Genomic DNA, 17,741 nt, shown 5'->3' on the forward strand with positions numbered 1-17,741 from the left:
TGACCTGACTACTTACTGCTACTGTGGCTCTTAACTAGATTTATTATGTCTTTGTGTTTCTACGTTCATGTTTATAAACTTGTTTTTGAAAAGTGCTGGATAAATAAAGTTTTATTACGATTATTAAGATTGTTCCTATTACTGGAACGACATGTGCGCCATCTAGCGAGAGATCAAGAAACATGAGACTAGTAAGATATAATCAAACCTCACTCTATCGGTTAAATGTTCATTTCTGACAGTGAATCGTGCATCATACAAATCTACATGAGGTTTATTCACCATCACAAGATTTCTACAAGAGCTGCGGGAAATGCGGAACCGAGCAGTGGCTCTAATGTGTTTGTTTCCTCACGGACGCTTTACGGAGCTGTACCAGCGCTGCATGTGTTTTGTTGTGACAGGTCCTGGAGGATATTTTCTTCCGCGGGACAGTTTATTCTCAGTGAGTACAACCTGTCCACTGGACAGACACGTAACCTGCGCTACATGATGTCCAGCGATGGGAGCGAGTCTCCGGCGGAGGTAGTCCTGGGTTTCCTGGAGGATGCGGAGCCCTGGCGGCTTCGGTCGCCACAGTTCCCCAGTAAAGTCGGGGGGAAGCCGGCGTGGCTCAGCCGGAGAGGCCTGCCCTCACTGGCCGAGCTGGAGTGTGAGAGATGCCGCCTGCCCATGGCCTTTCTGCTGCAGGTGAGCGGATAACTTAAACACACAAGCTCAGTTTCAATATAACAGGGAGTGGTCCGATCCAGAGCTGACTTCACGTGGTTGCAGTTCTCTGAGCACTGGGTGATATTTCCACTGTCAGCGGACCACCTCCTGAGAAGTGTCAGCTGATCAACTCATTATACATCACAATAAAGTTAGCGCACAACAAGAGAAACACTTGATGATCAGATTCAGGAGATATTGACTTTCAGGGTGGGATTTTGTCCCATGAACTGGAAACACCCAAGCTGACAATTGTATTAGTGCGAGTTAATGCTGTGAATGAACATTCTCATGTATTATAAAGCTGCTGCATGACCTGTGATGCCACTTCCTCAGTCAAAGGCCAGTCTCCTCTAAACTGCAGCTGATTGTGTCCCTGAACCAGCAGCCCTGAAGTGTGTAGTTAACCGTCTCCCTCTCTGCTGAAGGTGTACGCACCGATCTCAAGTCAGGACTGGAGTTTCCACAGATCGCTCCTCCTGTTCTGCTGCAAAACCCCCGAGTGCTACACACCCAACGACAGCAGCTGCGTGAAAGGTACGTGGAAACATTACTGTAGCTTGTTGTCTTTGCCCTTACGCCTGTCTCACTCATCAGAAGAGCTGAATGAAATAACATTGACTTGATCAATGTATTAATCATAATCATGTGATCATATCAGCTTTGCCAAACATGCAGTGTCAATTGTGAATATTTCTACTTTTTCTTTTAAGTTGGAAACTGTGAAAGACATTTTTAGTTTTTTTTATTTTTTTTTTACATTTTATAGACCACACATTAATTAAAAAAGTTATCAGCAGATCAACTGACAGTGGAAATAACCATTACTCAGCATCTGCGCTTGACATCTTCTCTTCATTCTTTTTTTCTTTGTTCTTCTGTCATTTATTCTCCTCTCTAGCCAACCTCTTCTTCTCATCTGTTCTCTGCTTGTTTGTTGTTTAGTAGATTTCTGACTATAGCTTCTTTTTCTTCTTCATTTCCACTCAGTTTTCAGAAGTCAGCTATCCAGGAGGAATGAGTTCTACCCTTACGACCCTCCACCAGGTTTGTGCATTTTTCGGGAAGTCAGTAAACATTCTGATCCATCAACCAAAAATGTCATCCAATGTTTTCTAAATGTGAATGTGTTCCACATCTAAAATCACACGTGCTGACCTCCACTAAAGATCAGAATCAGACTGGGCTATTGTGAAACTTTATAAGGCTATGGTGAAGACTCTGTAGCTCTATTAGGTTGTTACAAAGCATTTCACTACAACTAATAATCAATATTTTTACATGTTTGCAGACCTTCTTATATCAGCATGGACACTGGACAGAATATAATAAGAAAGATAATATTTACTGCAACTCTTATTTTAACTTTTCATTTCACATGTGGTTAAACAGAAGCTTGGTATTCAGATGATGTAATCATCCTTCTCTGGTTGAATATAGTTTCCATTGCAGTTATTGTTTTTGTTGATATGTTACTGATTTATTGACTGATTATAAAAGAAAAATAATCTTGTTTCCTTCAGAGGACGAACCCCTCAGCGACCCTGAATCCGAGGAGAGAGTGTTGCCCGTCTCTGGGGTTAAACTGTGTTGGGTGTGTGGTTGCCCTGGCAACAAAGCTTGTTCTAGATGTCACACTGTGACCTACTGTGGAAAACACCACCAGATGCTCCACTGGAAACACACACACAAGAAGGAGTGTGGCAGCCAAGGTGTGTTTTCTTGTCTCCTGCACTGGAAGAGAAATGGAATTGTTTGTTTCTCCTCCATCCGCTGAACAATCACATGCTGCTACTTAATATCATTTAGGTAGATTCTAATTATGCTATCGTTCATTTAACACTACTTCAGTCGCACTTTAAATTACGTTAAAGTGTCCAGTATCACAATAACTAATGATAATTAAAATAAAATTTCACATTTTTACCTTGAGCGTTGGTACATCTAAACTTAAGAGTCAGCAGTTGTAATTTCCTGATTCATGGGCAATTAAAGGTCTCTGCTGTGTCTTTTGTCTCTCTGTGTCTGAATAGAAGTGTCCCTCGTCACAACATCTCCCTTCCTCTTCCCTGAATCTGAGCTGGTCACTGAGCCTGAGGAAGAGGGGAAAGGGGAAGACACAAAGGATGAAGGAGAAGAGGAGGGGAGCAGCACTCAAAGGGATGTAGACTGTCCCTCTTTAGCAGAGAGTAAGAAACATAACAGAATATGGAAGGTTTTAGTGGCAGCTCTGAAAACTGCTCCGTTCACGTGCTCATCTTTCTCCTGACTTCTGTGTCTTCAGCGCTGGCAGAGACCGACCTGGAGGAGATGGCCATGTGTGAGACTGAAGACATCAAAGTGTTCCAGAGGTTTAAAAAGAAGATCGCACCAGAACCACACCAGGTAAAAATAAATCCAAAGTATATGTCGAAAAACAGAAGGAACACTGGACACTCCTCACACTGATGATGTGCAGTTTGAAGTGGATCAGTTCCTCTGGTTGTGTTTCAGGTGGTTCGCTACAGTCGAGGCGGTTCTCCCCTGTGGGTGTCTTCCCAGCACATCCCTTCAGATCAGGATATCCCACCATGCACCTGTGGCGCCAAGAGGACTTTTGAGTTTCAGGTAGACACCTCTCATTAAATGTTCAGTCATCTACTCTCTTAAAGACTTTACAAGTATAAAAAATGTGTTTATAAAATTAGATAGATTATAACAAAGTGTGGTTGAATAATAGATAATATTATACATAGTGAATGTGTAGTGTATATTTATAGAGTTATATAAAAGTTCAAATAAATACAAAATAATTTTTTACATTTACAATAATAAATACATAGAATGGATCAATAATTAAACACCATAAATAGTTTAATATGTGTGCTACAATAAAATACCCTGAAGGATAAAAAAACTACCGTCAAAGAGGATTATTAAAAACTTTACATCATATGTGAACGTCTGTGTCTCCACACAGGAAACAGTATTTATCTGTTGGAGCTTGATAAGTGTAATAATAATTCAAAATAATTGTGTGCGTGTGTGCAGGTGATGCCCCAGCTGTTAAACAGTCTACGTGTTGACTCGACAGGAGCCAGTATCGACTGGGGTACTGTGACCATCTACACCTGCTCGGCCAGCTGTAACCGTGACGACCAGTACTCCCCCGAGTTCATCTGGAAGCAGGATTTCAGCTCGGATCAACACGCACCGATAACACACTCATAACATCTGACAGCTCATACTGAACAGCAAGGAGACTGGTGTCGTCACACTAGCAGTGATGTCACTTCCCACGTAGTGAACTGGACGTGTGCTGCAGCTCTTCTTACATAACTGGTGATGATAAACAGATCAAATGCTAAAATGAGTGAAAGGCCACTGACTGAGTGATCAGACTCCTTCTGTATCCAGCAGAATGTTGAACAGCAGATATTCACTGTCTGGATTTCTCCCAGATTTCTTTTTATGAGGAACTGTTGTACATTTTATTTTTCTGTGTCCAGACAGAGAAATAAATTAATAAAATGTATTTCATTAGAAGTTCAGATATTCAAACAGGGCTTCTGGATCCTGGTTCCAGTTCTAAACATTTTCTTGAATGATCACAATTTCTGGTTGTAAAGAACAGTGTCAGTGGTGTTTCGGACCTATGTGAGTATTAGCTTGTGTTCATCTTGCTTCATGCTGTTGAAACAGATCAGTGAACTGGAGCTGATGAGGAAATCCATCATGAGCTTGTGCCTTATCACAGAGATTTTAACGAAGTCCCTTCATCTGATTCTCTGTATTTTTCAGTGCTTCAGTGACAAACATTGAAAATAAACCACCGCTTAAGACATGAGGCATTTTGATTTGTCAACTAGCATTTATACATTTTATTTTTTTTCATATCTCACAGATCAGATTGGTGGGGCTTCTGGGGGCCATCTGGTTAAGATGCAGATACCCACATAACCACAGCATCCATGGTTCAATCTCCAGCGAGGGGACAACATCATACCCTTCTGTCTGCACTTGTTTCCCATCATGCTGAAAATAAATCTTAGTTTCTAACTAATTTAGCAAAACAAAATTTCAAAAGGGTTTTTATTGAATTTTCCGACAAAGAAACAATTGACAATGTTTAGATAAATATTTAAATGCACTTTAAAGAGTAGCAGAAGTATAGACTTGTTAATTAGTCAGTAAACTAGTGTTGCTCTGCACAAGTGTGTGGTTCTGTTTGCACAGTCGTAGTTCAGCACAAATACTGAGCACACATTGTTTAGGAAAGAAAATCTCAATAAACATGCTGTTTTCAACTAGAATAGCACCAAGCAGAGCTCATACCTTCAATTCAATCAAGCTGCGCTAAATTTCACACTCAGATATCAATCCCTTAAATATGATGGATTTGTCATCAAGATCCATGAAAAAGCCCACCCCCCGAACCAAAGGTGTTGAGTATGAGTGTATCCAAATGTTATTGTAATGAAAGAAGCAGCTTTAACAACAGTCAGTATGTACACATTTATTAATGCACAGTGCAGAGCATCAACAATTTTAGAAGAAGCAGAATTGCATCTAAATGTGACGGGGCTCATACTCATGCAGAAGAGAAATATTTAACCCCATGTCTTCGTCAGAGTTGTCCGTCCAAATATTAGGAGACTTATACACAAACGTGGTGAAACCAGATACATTGTGAATAAAAAATAATCATTTTAATTGCTAAACTTTTACATCGTTATCAAGGATGTGTCCAGTTGAAACCAGTGCCCAAAAATTAGACTCATTTAAATGCAGATTTTTGGTTGAACAAAGAACGTGAACAACCAACACAGATTCACATTTGCTAGTGCTCAAAAATCATAATTGTTTAAATACAGTTTTGAAATGGCCAAAAAATGCAAAGAATAACCTGAAAATACATTAACAATGGCAATTTGTAGTTATTCAGCTGTCACCCTGTCGTTTAGTGCTCGTGAATTTAAGATGCAGGATGGGTAATAGTGTGCCTCTTGTTCCACGTGACACTAAGAGGGTTTACTCATTTCCAATTTGGTTGAATTCCTCTGAATTTCTTGAAAGAAAATTAAATTATTTTTTATTTTCTGATTGTTCTTATAGACATGGTTTCCTGTAACAATCCTGGTCTTTTTCTAACACTGTGAATCAGGATGACAGGAGACACAGCAGCAGGACTTCGATCAGATTCAAAATTAAAGAGCATCCAAATTCCGACAGCAGACTAACAATAGATTATTATGTCTCACGTTAACATTATCTCCATTATTTATGAAAGTAGGACTATGCTGGAGCCAGATCAGATTGATTTGTGCTTGGTTTATGGATAAAACTCTTAAACTTTCACAATTTTGAGGAACTAAAAATCTCAGTAAATACTGTGATAGGAATGTGGGGCTGACAGACCTGAACACACCTTCATGTAACTGGGAGACAGAGCAGACAAGTACTAAAAATGCAATGTAGAAAACTATTTAAAAATGCATAAAATAAGAACAGCACTACTCCCAGTCAGACTCCTCTCTTCCATTCATCGATTTTTAAATTTTCTTTACAGTTTATGTACAATGAGGGATGTGATCAGGATGACAAAACAATCTGAAAAACTCAGCTTGAACTGAAAACAGCTGGAACTACATGGAAAGGGGTCAAAACATGGGAAAACGTCTCTTCAAAAAAGGTCAAAAAGTCCTTTTTCTTAAAACAAAAAAAACAAAAAAAAAAAAATAAGGAAAGAGGAAGGACAAAAAAAATGAAAGGTGACCAATTCACATCCCTGCACAACAGCCCTTAGAGCAGTCCACTTGTAGAGGTCTTCATGTAGAGGACACTTTTACGTATCTTTATAAAATCCATGTAAAAGAGACTGGGTTGGGGAGATGGTAAAAAGAAAACTACAGGTCCTACGTTGTCTTGCGGAAACCTTTAAGGATGGGGTAGATGCTTTCAAACGCCTCGTAGATCTCTGCTCTCACCTTGGCACCTTAACAAGAAAACAACACATATTATAACTGCAACAAGTTACTACATCCAGTTACATTTTTTCATTTTATGTTTTCAGTTCCATTGCTGAAATCCTCGAGCAACAATTTGGATGTCTCCCTTAAAATGTTTAGAGCCCTCTAGTGGACAAATTATGTAATGTTTGAACCTTAAAGAGTTCACCGAAACATTTAAATTCACTCATTATCTAGTTTGACATTGGTGTACTGTAAATTATTATTTATTATCTGACATATAAATTGATGCCAATATATCTGCAATGATCCAATATGACCAGCTCTAGATCTGAACTACAACTAACAGTGAGTGAAGTGGAGCGGGTTTTACCTGTGAGTACAACTTTCCCAGAAACAAAGATGAGCAGGACAATTCTGGGTTTGATCATCCTGTAAATCAGCCCTGGAAACAGCTCCGGCTCATAACTGCAAAAGACAAGTCACTTTGTTTTAGTCATAACATGGAAAACAAAAACACAGAAAGTCTGCAGCATGTGTATCTGAAAACACTGTAAACTTTATACCAAATGTCATTTGAATTTTAATCAAGTCAAAGTTTTCAGTGGGTGTAACCTTCTCAAGCGATGGTGTGGGCCAAACTCCAATATGTAGACAAGAATAAGTCCCATTTATTGTTAACATCAGTCACAGATCTCTTGACAACATGATGTTCTCAACATATCAATAAGCCTTTGAAGCAGTAATGAGGGACTATGACTGCACAGCATATAGCAACAATCCAAAGTTACCTGCTGAACTGTTGATGTGTGAGGACCAAGCCCTCCAGTCGGATGGGAAACTTCACATCGCAGCTGCCCACCATGTTTTGAATTTTGAAGTCCAGGAACTTGGCAGGAAAACCGAGCTTCTGCACCACACGAGCATACTTCCTGGCTGCTAATCTCGACTGCTCCTCACTGGAGAGAAGGTGAGTTGATGAGAAGCAGATTAGAGAGAACACTGATGGAGAAACCTTGATTATATAATTTTGTATTGAGGTGAAGAAAGGCAAAGCTTGCATGGCTTTTATCTGAGTGTTGCTGAAAATCTTTATTTTGCCTATTAAGGACACTAAGGACAGATGCTGTGAACATCTGGCTTTTCATCATGAACATGCACATGAATTTCAAACAAGCTACATTCTGACCTCTTGGCTCCGGTGCAAACCATCTTCCCAGAGCTGAAGATGAGGGCAGTGGTTCTGGGTTCTCGTATTCTCATGATGACGGCAGCAAAACGCTAAAAGAAGCAAGAGAATGGTGATTCCCATAACTGTTAGAGTTCCTCCCATTGTAGTTGTGTGGGATGTTTACTGTAAGTATCTCCAGTATATACATAATGGCAGAATTGTCCTCTCCATTTTGTCATTTCTGTGTGTAGGAAGAAATATAAGCAAGATGACATGACTAAAGGACAGTCTGGGATTCATCTAACTGTAACTTTAAGCCCCACAGATGGAAGCCAGAACAAATACGTGACTGTTTGGAACTGTTGAGTAAAATATTCGTTTCAGTCTCACCTTTGGGTTGTACTCTGCGTTCCTGGCTCTCAGGGCGATGGTCTTCAAGTCAAGTTTGCACCCCAGATTTACAGTGGATACGATGTTTCTGATAGTAGCAGAGTAAGAAAAGTACAGAGAACAGTTAAGTCACTATGTCAGAAGTCAGCAGGAAATAATGGCAGTCTAATTAATTTTGGAAATAAAAAAACATCTGTATAAAAACTAAAATTCCAATGACCCCAGAACAGCCTCAGAAAGTATTAATGCTAAATAAAATGGCACTCATGGTAATTCCATTGGTTATTCAACGTACTGTAGCTGTGGTACGATTCCAGAGCTCTCTGAGGCAGGTGTGGCCGGTGTGATGGGGGTCATGGGAGTCAGCGGGGTGTTGTAGAGCGGGGTGTTCCCTGGTAGCGCTGTGGTGGTTGTACCAGCTACTGTCTGGGAATGGAAAAGCTGAGGCGTCTGCCCTGACGAACCCGGAAGGCCTAGAGAGCAAATTATGTTTTTAAATGTAGTATGAAGTGATGATAAAGTTTCACTATTGTTAAGACTTAAATGATAAATTAATTTCTACGGATAAATGTGGAAGACACCAGTTCCAGGGATATGAGGTTATCATCCAACATCATAAGCATGGCAGAAGACTGACAGGGATTTGACAGTGGTGTGTGTTGTACCTGTGTTGGCCTGCTGTGCCTGTTGTTGTTGCGCCTGTTGTTGTTGCCTCTGCTGTTCTTCGAGTATAGACAGACTGTTGGTGTTCTGGACTGGCTGGGGCGTCAGGCCTGAGCCATATGGCATCATGGGACTGAAGATTGGCATGCTTGGGGTCATGGCACCCTGCACAAAAAAACATCAAAACAATATCAAGTTTAGATTTAGCAGAAGAACCACATTAACGAATGACACTGACCAAAATATACAGTATTGCAATTGTCACTGTTAATCAGTTTGCTTTACATGAATCAAATGAAAATCAAGATGGCATTGATATGAGAAGACTATGACTCAAAGATATTCATCATTATAGGCATATGTTTCAGTTGGTTTGTTATTTTCTATTATTTCATACAATGAATTGTAGAAATGGTTTGGCAGTGTGCAATCATCTGTTGTAAGCTGTGAGTTCAGTGCAACTCCATAGCCAAGGTATTGAGCTATCTATCAGGTGTGTTTGTGAATGTGGCCCGACACGAAGAATAAATCTTGTTTGTGACATTATATGACACAACTGCTTCATCTCCAGGGACAAATTCACCCAACTAAGTTTATTTCACTGGGCTACATGAGCTTCATACTTCTCCCAGTATAGGCCCCTTTCAAAGCAGGATGTTGATGCCAGGTCTTTGTGGGGTCTATAATATGGATCGCCTCCTGACAGGTAAGAAAAAGAGGGACCACATAACACCTGTGTCGCGCTCCCTCCACTGCTTCCTGTTTGTCACAGGATTGACTTTGAAATTGTATTAACTTTTGAATCTCTTAATGGACTGGCGCCGCCTTCCCCAGCTGAACTCCTTCATGTTCACACTCCAGTTAGAGAGCTGAGGTCAGCCACTCAGCTGCTCCTGGACTTGCCTTAAACAAGGCTCATAACCAGAGGCGATCGAGCCTTTGCAGCAGCCGCCACAAACTTATGGAACAGCTTAGTCTTGCCACTCCATATTAGATCTGCCTCCTCTCTAGCGCACTTCAAATCATTGTTAAAAACACATCTCTTCTCCTTGGCCTTTTTCCAAGTTGAGAACATTTTTGTCGAAGCTAATTTTATTTAATTCTGTCCTATTCTACTTTACTATTCTTGTTTTCTTTTTTTCTATTGGTATTTGATGAATTGCCTGTTGCTGTTTCTTTGTTATTTTAAATGTGCTATATAAATTCAATTCAATTTTATTTATATAGCGCCAATTCATAATTTACATTATCTCAAGGAACTTTACATTTAAAGGTCAAGACCTTAAAACAATATTAACATAGAGAACCCCAACAGTTCCCACAATGAGCAAGCACAGGCGACTGTGGAGAGGAAAATCTCCCTCATTAACAGGGAGAAACCTCTGGCAGAACCAGGCTCAATGTGGGCGGTCATCTGCCTCGACCGGTTGGGGTGAGGAAAGAAAAGTAAGGGGGGAGGAAAGGAGAGATGGGTGGAAAGCGGGGGAGATAAGAGAGAGATGAGGTGGAGAGAGAGATAAATAAATTCATGCTGACATGTGCTGGTCAGCTCTTAGTCAGCTGAGGTAGAACACCTGACCCCGTGCTGAGGACAAGCACCTGTTGATGAAAGGACGTGTTACCTGAGGGGAGGCCAGACCCTGGAAGGCTGGTATACTGTTGTTCTGGTCCATCTCCTCACGTTAGATCACTGCCACCAGGAGCAGGCAGGGGCACCTCTTCGCAGCTGCGGCCTCAGAGCTCTGCAGCAAACACAAACAACCAGGCTGGACTCCACAATAACAGTCTCGTGGTGTGTGTCCTCTGACAGCGATGCAGCTCCTGAAATAAAACCAGCGACAACACGTTTGAAAGACTGACACGTGTTTATCACCGTGCACAATCAAAGCTGAGTGAATAACTGACAGTTGATACGAAGCCGCGGCTCTGGCGCCAACACATCCAGCGCCTCCTAACCAAGTCACCCCCGCTTAGCGTTAATGTTCGCATTGCATTAGCATGTTAACTCTGCTCTTAATGATGCATCCTGCAGATGATTAGAGTGAAAAACACGGACGATGATTTCATCTGCACCTGAAACCAGAGCAGACTCCCAGCAGGATGTCTGGAAGCCTCCAAAGCGCACCACATCAACACAGCGGCTAGCTGGGGTTAGCCGCACTGCTAAGGTTAGCTGCACCGGCTAACGTGAAGTCGTAAGTCCGACACGCTGCGGCCTCAATGGAAGCAGCGACGTTGTAAGAGGACTCCAGACTAAAAAGCTCAAAGTGCGCTGACAGGAAACTTACAGTCTCTCTCTCGCAGTTGGAACCAGCAGAGAAACAGTTTCAGTTCAGCTCCAGGCTCGTGTCATTTTCAGCTAACTTCTTCTTCGGCGCTCAGGAGAAGTACTCTTTTTCTTCTTCTTCTTCTTCTTTGGCTGCTGCTACCGGAAGCGGAACCTTTATTTTTCCGCTGTGTCACAGTTCACACAGCGCAGACAGAGCAAAGATGGCGTCGCTGAGTGACAAGTCAGTTTGGGACGAGGTGGAGGATGGCATCGGCGAAGAAGTGTTAAAAATGTCCACGGAGGAGATCGTCCAGCGAACTCGGCTCCTGGACAGCGAGATCAAGATCATGAACAGCGAGGTGCAGAGGGTGACCCACGAGCTGCAGGCCATGAAGGACAAGATCAAGGAAAACACGGAGAAGATAAAGGTGAACAAAACGCTGCCGTACCTGGTGTCGAACGTCATCGAGCTGCTGGATGTGGACCCCAACGACCAGGAGGAGGACGGGGCCAACGTGGACCTGGACTCCCAGAGGAAAGGAAAGTGTGCCGTCATAAAGACCTCCACACGACAGACCTACTTCCTGCCGGTGATCGGGCTGGTGGACGCCGAGAAGCTGAAGCCCGGAGACCTGGTGGGTGTCAACAAAGACTCCTACCTGATCCTGGAGACCCTACCCACCGAGTACGACTCCAGGGTGAAGGCCATGGAGGTGGACGAGCGCCCCACAGAGCAGTACAGCGACATAGGAGGGCTGGACAAGCAGATCCAGGAGCTGGTGGAGGCAATAGTCTTGCCCATGAACCACAAGGAGAAGTTCGAAAACCTGGGCATCCAGCCACCCAAGGGGGTCCTGATGTATGGGCCACCTGGCACAGGGAAGACCCTCCTGGCTAGGGCCTGCGCTGCTCAGACCAAGGCCACCTTCCTGAAGCTGGCCGGTCCCCAGCTGGTCCAGATGTTCATCGGAGATGGAGCCAAGCTGGTGAGAGACGCCTTCGCCCTGGCCAAAGAGAAGGCTCCATCCATCATCTTCATTGACGAGCTGGACGCCATCGGAACCAAGAGGTTTGACAGCGAGAAGGCGGGAGACAGAGAGGTGCAGAGGACCATGCTGGAGCTGCTCAACCAGCTGGATGGATTTCAGCCCAACATGCAGGTCAAGGTGAGGAATCTCATAAAAACCTCTGAGGAACACTTTGAGTTGTATTATGATACACAGTCTGTATATGACTGCTGATCACACTGAACTCCAGGGAAAGTCAAGCTGGTTCTGTATGATTAGATGGAATTCTGATACACAATTCTCTCATCAAACTTCACAGATCAATCAAAATTCTCACTCCAATTACTCTGTCATGTAATGTGGACAGACAGAAGTGTTTTTATTACAATAATTAATGTAGAGCCATATCTCAGACCAGCCAAAGAGAACAAACAAGCTCTTTTTCAGATTCATCTCATTCTAAATGGACACTATTGATTACAATATCAAATCAGTTATCCAACTAGGATAGGGGTGAATATGGGTAGAGACAAGAACAAACTACACATCAACAATGTCAAACTGTGACAAGTACATATAAGAGACTACATCTAGAAATGTCTTCAAATTCATGTATTTAAAAGAAAAGTCTTCAATATGATGACAACAGTTTTACTACAGTGATATTGTGCATATTTTTCAGGTGATTGCTGCGACCAACAGAGTGGACATCTTGGACCCTGCTCTGCTCCGCTCGGGTCGTCTCGACAGAAAGATTGAGTTCCCCATGCCTAACGAAGAGGCCAGAGCTCGCATCATGCAGATTCACTCCCGCAAGATGAACGTCAGTCCAGACGTTAACTACGAGGAGTTGGCTCGCTGCACCGACGACTTCAACGGAGCCCAGTGCAAAGCTGTGTGTGTAGAGGCTGGTATGATCGCGCTGCGTCGTGGAGCCACAGAGCTGAATCATGAGGATTACATGGAGGGAATCCTGGAGGTCCAGGCAAAGAAGAAGGCAAATCTCCAGTACTACGCCTGAGGACATTGCCCGTCTCTGTTTGTGTGTGTGAGAGAGTCTTTGATTGTTCAAATATTTGCTGAGTAAACACTTGTTACAATTGCCAATTAACTTGAGTTAATAAAAAGAAGCAAAATCTCTTAAGTGCTGTTGTGTTTCTTCCAGCTAAATGAGGAAGGTTGAGTCTTCTGAATTTTATTTCATAATATATAATTTTAGTCAGGTCATTAATGAAATAAATCCTTAAGTACACCTAAACAACCAAGTTCTCTTCATCATGTTTGTCTCAATATCTCTTAACAAGACAGTCTTGATCATAGACACAATGGTGAATCCTGAACAGGGAAAAGTCAACCCAGAAGAAGACACAGTCCCAGAGGAACTGGCCCTTTGCATTTCTCTTTGCTGTAAATTTGATCAGCAGTTTCACACAGAGTTGCCCTGGGACACAATCTGACCTGTCTCGGTGTGGGACAAACACCATGATGTTCTTTAGCTGTGGCTTATTACATTACTGTTGATATATTATTATCTTTCCCTCCTTTGAAAATTTTAACCCTACTATGAAATAATTCATCAGTTAGTTCAACCCAAAAAGTTATATTGAGTGTCAAGACTTTGTTTAGATTATAAATTATTTCATCTCTCATTGTCTTGGTTGAATAGATTGTCCTCACACAAGCTTCTTCTACTTAAATGTCCTCACTTAAATATCAAGTCAGTATGAAGTGATAAAGACAACAGTGTTCACCGTGCTGCTGACTGGTTACACATTTTAATCATTTATGAGATTTATTTTGAGATTTGATCAAATCACATTTAATTTGATGGGATTCAATTGGACAACATTAAACTTTGCTGCCCAACTTCTGTAATCACGTCTGCTACTCATTCTTCTGTCGTTTCTGCAGTCAGATGTGTTCAGACATTTACTGCAACGTAATGTCTAAAATGTTGATGGTAGATTTTAGACCGATATTTCAAGTCTATATCCTGCTTCGTCTCTGCAGTGTGAAATTCTGTATTTTAGGCGTAGTATGAGGTGACGGTGACGACTCCACTGGATGGTGTCTAATGTCACATTCTCTGTTCAGTGCACCTAATCATTTAATTTGTTGTTTGTACTTTTGAGACGTATGATTCTGCAAAAGTTTACAAAGCCAGTTAGCGCAAAGCTTAACAGTTGGAATATGTCATAACCATATACTTATAATTTGAACCCATGGAATTTTTCATTGGTCTAATTCACCCATGACCTGTCCACAACAAGGCTCCCTGAGTGTTCAGTTCACAAAACTCTCACTTCCATCTCCCTTTTATCAGATGTCTTAGTTCTGTATCCAAACATCTGTGCAAGTCCACTCAGTTCTCATGTTGAATTTAAATCAAGTTTATTACATAATTTTAACGTTCTTTGCTCTTCAATTTTTTAAATTCAGTTTACAATTTGAGAAAGGACACTACCGACAGTTGTCTTCATAGGAATAAGAGATGACATTGAACCATTACCAGGACTTGGGTTGTTTCCAAAACTACACACGTGAAGAAGTCTTGTCCAACCTTCTCTGTGATCTGGAGTGTTGCAAAAATGTTTTGTCTTAATCCTCAGAGTAAATTGTGGGAGTAAAAAAATCTGATAAACAAGTCAAAGTTGAAATATTAAAGGACTCATCAGATCTGTTGACCAAGAATTTTGTTCTGCTTTAAATACTATGTAAGACATGCCAATCTATACTTCATAGGTTAAGACCATGAAAAGTAAAGTACCGCAAATAGAAGCAGGAATACTACAGATCACAAAAAGTATTCAACACTTCTCTTCTGCTTTTTTTTAAATATATTAGTACTGGTATCTGCCACCTTGTCCTAAATTTAAAACACTTATTTGCCTTTTCTGCTGTTGGCAGTGATTTTTTCCCCCATTATCTTTTGGCTTATAAAGAGTGTAAATGACAGTAAAAACAGCAGCAGACTTTTCAATTCTTTACATTTATTAAGAATGTAAAAAGATTAGCAGAGTATGTGTCTTTCCAAAACATAAGGAAAAATCCAGACAGAGGCAGAATCAAGGGAACGGTGGGTGAAGAACTTGCTTCTCAGAACAGGAGTGCTGATCTAAAGTCATGTTACCGAGCCAATAAAAGCAAGGATGTCATAAAGCCTAACATAAGAGACCACTTGAAGCAACTTCTGAATCAAAACTCATGTTTGAAGAAACATGATCTAAAAGAGGCCAAACCAACAGGCTGAATGTGGAAAGAACAGACTGAAGAAGAAAGCAGAGAAATGGAAAACTCATTTTTACTCCTCAATCTTTCCTCAGAGGTATTGTCTGCTCATTAATGCCCTCCTTGGTGACAATGCAGATCCGAAGGGCGTCTCCGGTGTAGACGTCTCTCTCTGCAGCCGAGATGAAGACATCTTTGACCAGCTGCACTGCCTTGTCCTGAGTCAGAGGGACATGCTGCACACCTTCCATGTTCTTAAAACCAATCTAGGGGAAGATCGTGTTGGAGAGAATGAGACATGAATGTACTTCATCCACAATAAGGAAACTTCAGAGCACTGCACACTTGATTGTCTGTATATCTAATGGCAGAAAGCTTGAGATTATGAGAAATATGTGTATTTTATCTACCTGGTTGTCAAGCAGCGGCTGTAGCATGGCACTTGCTGATCCTCCAGCCTTGTAGGTGTCTCTCTGATAAGAGCCCACTGGATCAAAACTATACACTGCTCCCTTACCTACGTTACGGATATCAAATGTTACAAATAAAAACAGTTGCTACAAGGACGCAGTGAAAGCTTTGCAGTGTCCAATTTAGACACAGAGTTAATTCAACCTAAATGTGTGATACAATGACACAAAATATTAGAATCAAGTATCAATAAATCGAAACTTTTTGCATCTTACTGGCTGATGTATTTAAACACCTACCCTCCTCATCCAGTCCTCCAATGATGTTGTACACGTAGTAGGGGAAGAACCTCCTGCCATACAGGATGGTAGACAACATTGCTGCGATGGCTCCGGAGGTCATTGTCTTATTGTTTGAGTGTTTGTACGTCTGAGAGAAAACATTGGTTCAGATGTTAGTGACAATTAAGCAAACTCTGTCTCCTTGTAGAGTGCAGAATATAATTCAGCAATTTAAAGAGAAATAAAAAACCAAGATGAAGTCCTTATTGATTCATTGATTTTGTTTGGGACTAGTATGAGGTGCATGTTCAATGAATAACTACCCTGCAGAACAAATATCCAAAATTATCGCAGTCTTTCCAAATGTTTCTTGTAGTAAATTTTATAAGAATTCAAATGGGAAAAGTATTAATGTCCATCATTTAAGAAACAACAGGACAAATAGGACTATCAGCCTCGTGTAAACAGCATTCTGATCATCACAGTGCTGGTGTACAAGCTGGGGCAGGACAGTTAGCAGAGACAATAGAGTTAAATATCTTTTAAGAATCAGAATAAAGAGAGTGAAACCCCATCCATCATCAGCTCACCTTTAGTCTGGCATCAATGATTTTGGTCAGAGTCAGGCAGTCTCCATGGAAACCGCTACAGCCGATGACAGTTGTGTCTGTGCTGTAAGGTGAGAAACCCACAATCAAACAAAGTCAGAGCAGCAACTCATGAAGCAACGTTGAGTTAGTTCATCATCAGAGAAGCATCACCAGGCACCGGAAAACTACACTTCCCATCTAACAGTGCAGGAGCTGCAGTGACTTTAACAAATTAAGAAGGAGCCAGTACAGATCAATTAGAGACGTTATTTACTAATTAAAGGTGTTTCATTATTGTTGACTCCTTTCAATGACAGTACAGGGAGGAGACGCTGACACTTACAGCTTGTAGCATTTTGGTGAGTCCCGACTGTGGATGGAGTAGCCTTCACTCAGCCGAGTGTCTGAGGCTACGATGGCGAAGTCCTCCCCGGCTACAGCCAGCACAGTTCTGAAAATGGAAAAAGAAAACACGACACGGATTAATTTACTCATCTCATAAAACACCTCACAACACAAGGAATCCTCTGCTGTCTGTGGCACTTTCCAACGAATGCTAAATCTATAGATTCGAAACTGAAACTGCGATACTAGTCGAAATATATTTCACCATAAGAACATGTAATCTCTAATATCAAACTGTTCATCAAGATGAATAGAAACACAACATCGTGCACAAGAGAACGCAGCTCTGTTCGCTCAGTATTCATTTAGTTTACCTTTGTTTGTTTCCGTTTGCTAAGCTGGCTAGCTCGTTAGCACAGTGCGGTTGGACGTACACGTTAGCTAGCAGACAGCTAGCAGTGGGAAGATTAGACTCACCCTCCGTTGAAAGAATACGGGGAGAAGCGCTGCTCTACGGGACCCGTGTAGTGATACTCCTTCATTTTGCCCGGGTTCTCAAACGTCTGCGCTGAAAGCATCTTGGTCACAGGAACACAGCTCCGCTCTCACACTTGAATCTGCTAAAGTCGCTGTATCACTGCGATATGGCAGCCTCTTCTTTTACTGTGCGCTAACCAGCCTATTCAGCCAGACTCTGTGCTAGAGCGCCCCCATAGGAGGTTTTAAT

The 17,741-nt window shown here is 41.7% G+C and overlaps 4 protein-coding genes across 5 annotated transcripts; 2 read left to right on the top strand and 2 right to left on the bottom strand.

The window, feature by feature from the left end:
* The first annotated feature begins 324 nt into the window (after positions 1-324).
* pdcd2 (programmed cell death 2) lies at positions 325-4,534 on the top strand. Of its 2 annotated transcripts, none has more exons than XM_020098791.2 (8): positions 325-690; positions 1,140-1,248; positions 1,702-1,758; positions 2,235-2,423; positions 2,748-2,900; positions 2,996-3,096; positions 3,205-3,318; positions 3,742-4,534. In XM_020098791.2, the coding sequence occupies exons 1-8, from the start codon at positions 490-492 to the stop codon at positions 3,919-3,921; spliced, it is 1,104 nt and encodes a 367-aa protein (XP_019954350.2). In that variant the 5' UTR covers positions 325-489; the 3' UTR covers positions 3,922-4,534. The 2 variants fall into 2 exon arrangements, with proteins under 2 accessions (XP_019954350.2, XP_019954348.2); XM_020098789.2 differs by having other exon boundaries at positions 330-690; positions 2,745-2,900.
* A 657-nt stretch (positions 4,535-5,191) lies between these two features.
* On the bottom strand, positions 5,192-11,312 carry tbp (TATA box binding protein). The gene is made up of 9 exons (XM_020098792.2): positions 11,172-11,312; positions 10,506-10,704; positions 8,886-9,048; positions 8,516-8,693; positions 8,221-8,308; positions 7,849-7,940; positions 7,451-7,618; positions 7,033-7,127; positions 5,192-6,685 (listed from the first exon to the last, which is right to left on the bottom strand). Exons 2-9 carry the CDS (start codon positions 10,554-10,556, stop codon positions 6,606-6,608), a joined length of 915 nt encoding a protein of 304 aa, XP_019954351.2. The 5' UTR covers positions 10,557-10,704; positions 11,172-11,312; the 3' UTR covers positions 5,192-6,605.
* On the top strand, positions 11,288-13,303 carry psmc3 (proteasome 26S subunit, ATPase 3). Its single transcript, XM_020098788.2, has 2 exons — positions 11,288-12,318; positions 12,842-13,303. The coding sequence occupies exons 1-2, from the start codon at positions 11,374-11,376 to the stop codon at positions 13,178-13,180; spliced, it is 1,284 nt and encodes a 427-aa protein (XP_019954347.1). The 5' UTR covers positions 11,288-11,373; the 3' UTR covers positions 13,181-13,303.
* Positions 13,304-15,132: 1,829 nt separating this feature from the next.
* Positions 15,133-17,715, bottom strand: psmb1 (proteasome 20S subunit beta 1). The gene is made up of 6 exons (XM_020098614.2): positions 17,492-17,715; positions 17,013-17,120; positions 16,670-16,751; positions 16,098-16,227; positions 15,798-15,904; positions 15,133-15,653 (listed from the first exon to the last, which is right to left on the bottom strand). The coding sequence occupies exons 1-6, from the start codon at positions 17,590-17,592 to the stop codon at positions 15,468-15,470; spliced, it is 714 nt and encodes a 237-aa protein (XP_019954173.1). The 5' UTR covers positions 17,593-17,715; the 3' UTR covers positions 15,133-15,467.
* Between the last annotated feature and the right edge of the window lie 26 nt (positions 17,716-17,741).

This window comes from Paralichthys olivaceus, chromosome 1 (genome assembly GCF_024713975.1).
Source record: "Paralichthys olivaceus isolate ysfri-2021 chromosome 1, ASM2471397v2, whole genome shotgun sequence".
NCBI classification, from domain to species: Eukaryota; Metazoa; Chordata; class Actinopteri; order Pleuronectiformes; family Paralichthyidae; genus Paralichthys; species Paralichthys olivaceus.

Bases quoted from the DNA above. Each gene is read 5' to 3' on its own strand.
- pdcd2 (XM_020098789.2), top strand. From the start codon at position 490: ATGATGTCCAGCGATGGGAGCGAGTCTCCGGCGGAGGTAGTCCTGGGT. The intron at 691-1,139 runs GTGAGCGGATAA...TCTCTGCTGAAG, and splicing joins CCATGGCCTTTCTGCTGCAG to GTGTACGCACCGATCTCAAG. The intron at 1,759-2,234 runs GTTTGTGCATTT...TGTTTCCTTCAG, and splicing joins CCCTTACGACCCTCCACCAG to AGGACGAACCCCTCAGCGAC.
- tbp (XM_020098792.2), bottom strand. From the start codon at position 10,556: ATGGACCAGAACAACAGTATACCAGCCTTCCAGGGTCTGGCCTCCCCT. The intron at 8,309-8,515 runs GTACGTTGAATA...TGCTACTATCAG, and splicing joins GGAATCGTACCACAGCTACA to AAACATCGTATCCACTGTAA. The intron at 7,619-7,848 runs GTCAGAATGTAG...CCTTCTCTCCAG, and splicing joins GTTTGCACCGGAGCCAAGAG to TGAGGAGCAGTCGAGATTAG.
- psmc3 (XM_020098788.2), top strand. From the start codon at position 11,374: ATGGCGTCGCTGAGTGACAAGTCAGTTTGGGACGAGGTGGAGGATGGC. The intron at 12,319-12,841 runs GTGAGGAATCTC...CATATTTTTCAG, and splicing joins AGCCCAACATGCAGGTCAAG to GTGATTGCTGCGACCAACAG.
- psmb1 (XM_020098614.2), bottom strand. From the start codon at position 17,592: ATGCTTTCAGCGCAGACGTTTGAGAACCCGGGCAAAATGAAGGAGTAT. The intron at 16,228-16,669 runs GTGAGCTGATGA...GTTTTCTCTCAG, and splicing joins TCATTGATGCCAGACTAAAG to ACGTACAAACACTCAAACAA. The intron at 15,905-16,097 runs GTAGGTGTTTAA...TCCGTAACGTAG, and splicing joins TGGAGGACTGGATGAGGAGG to GTAAGGGAGCAGTGTATAGT.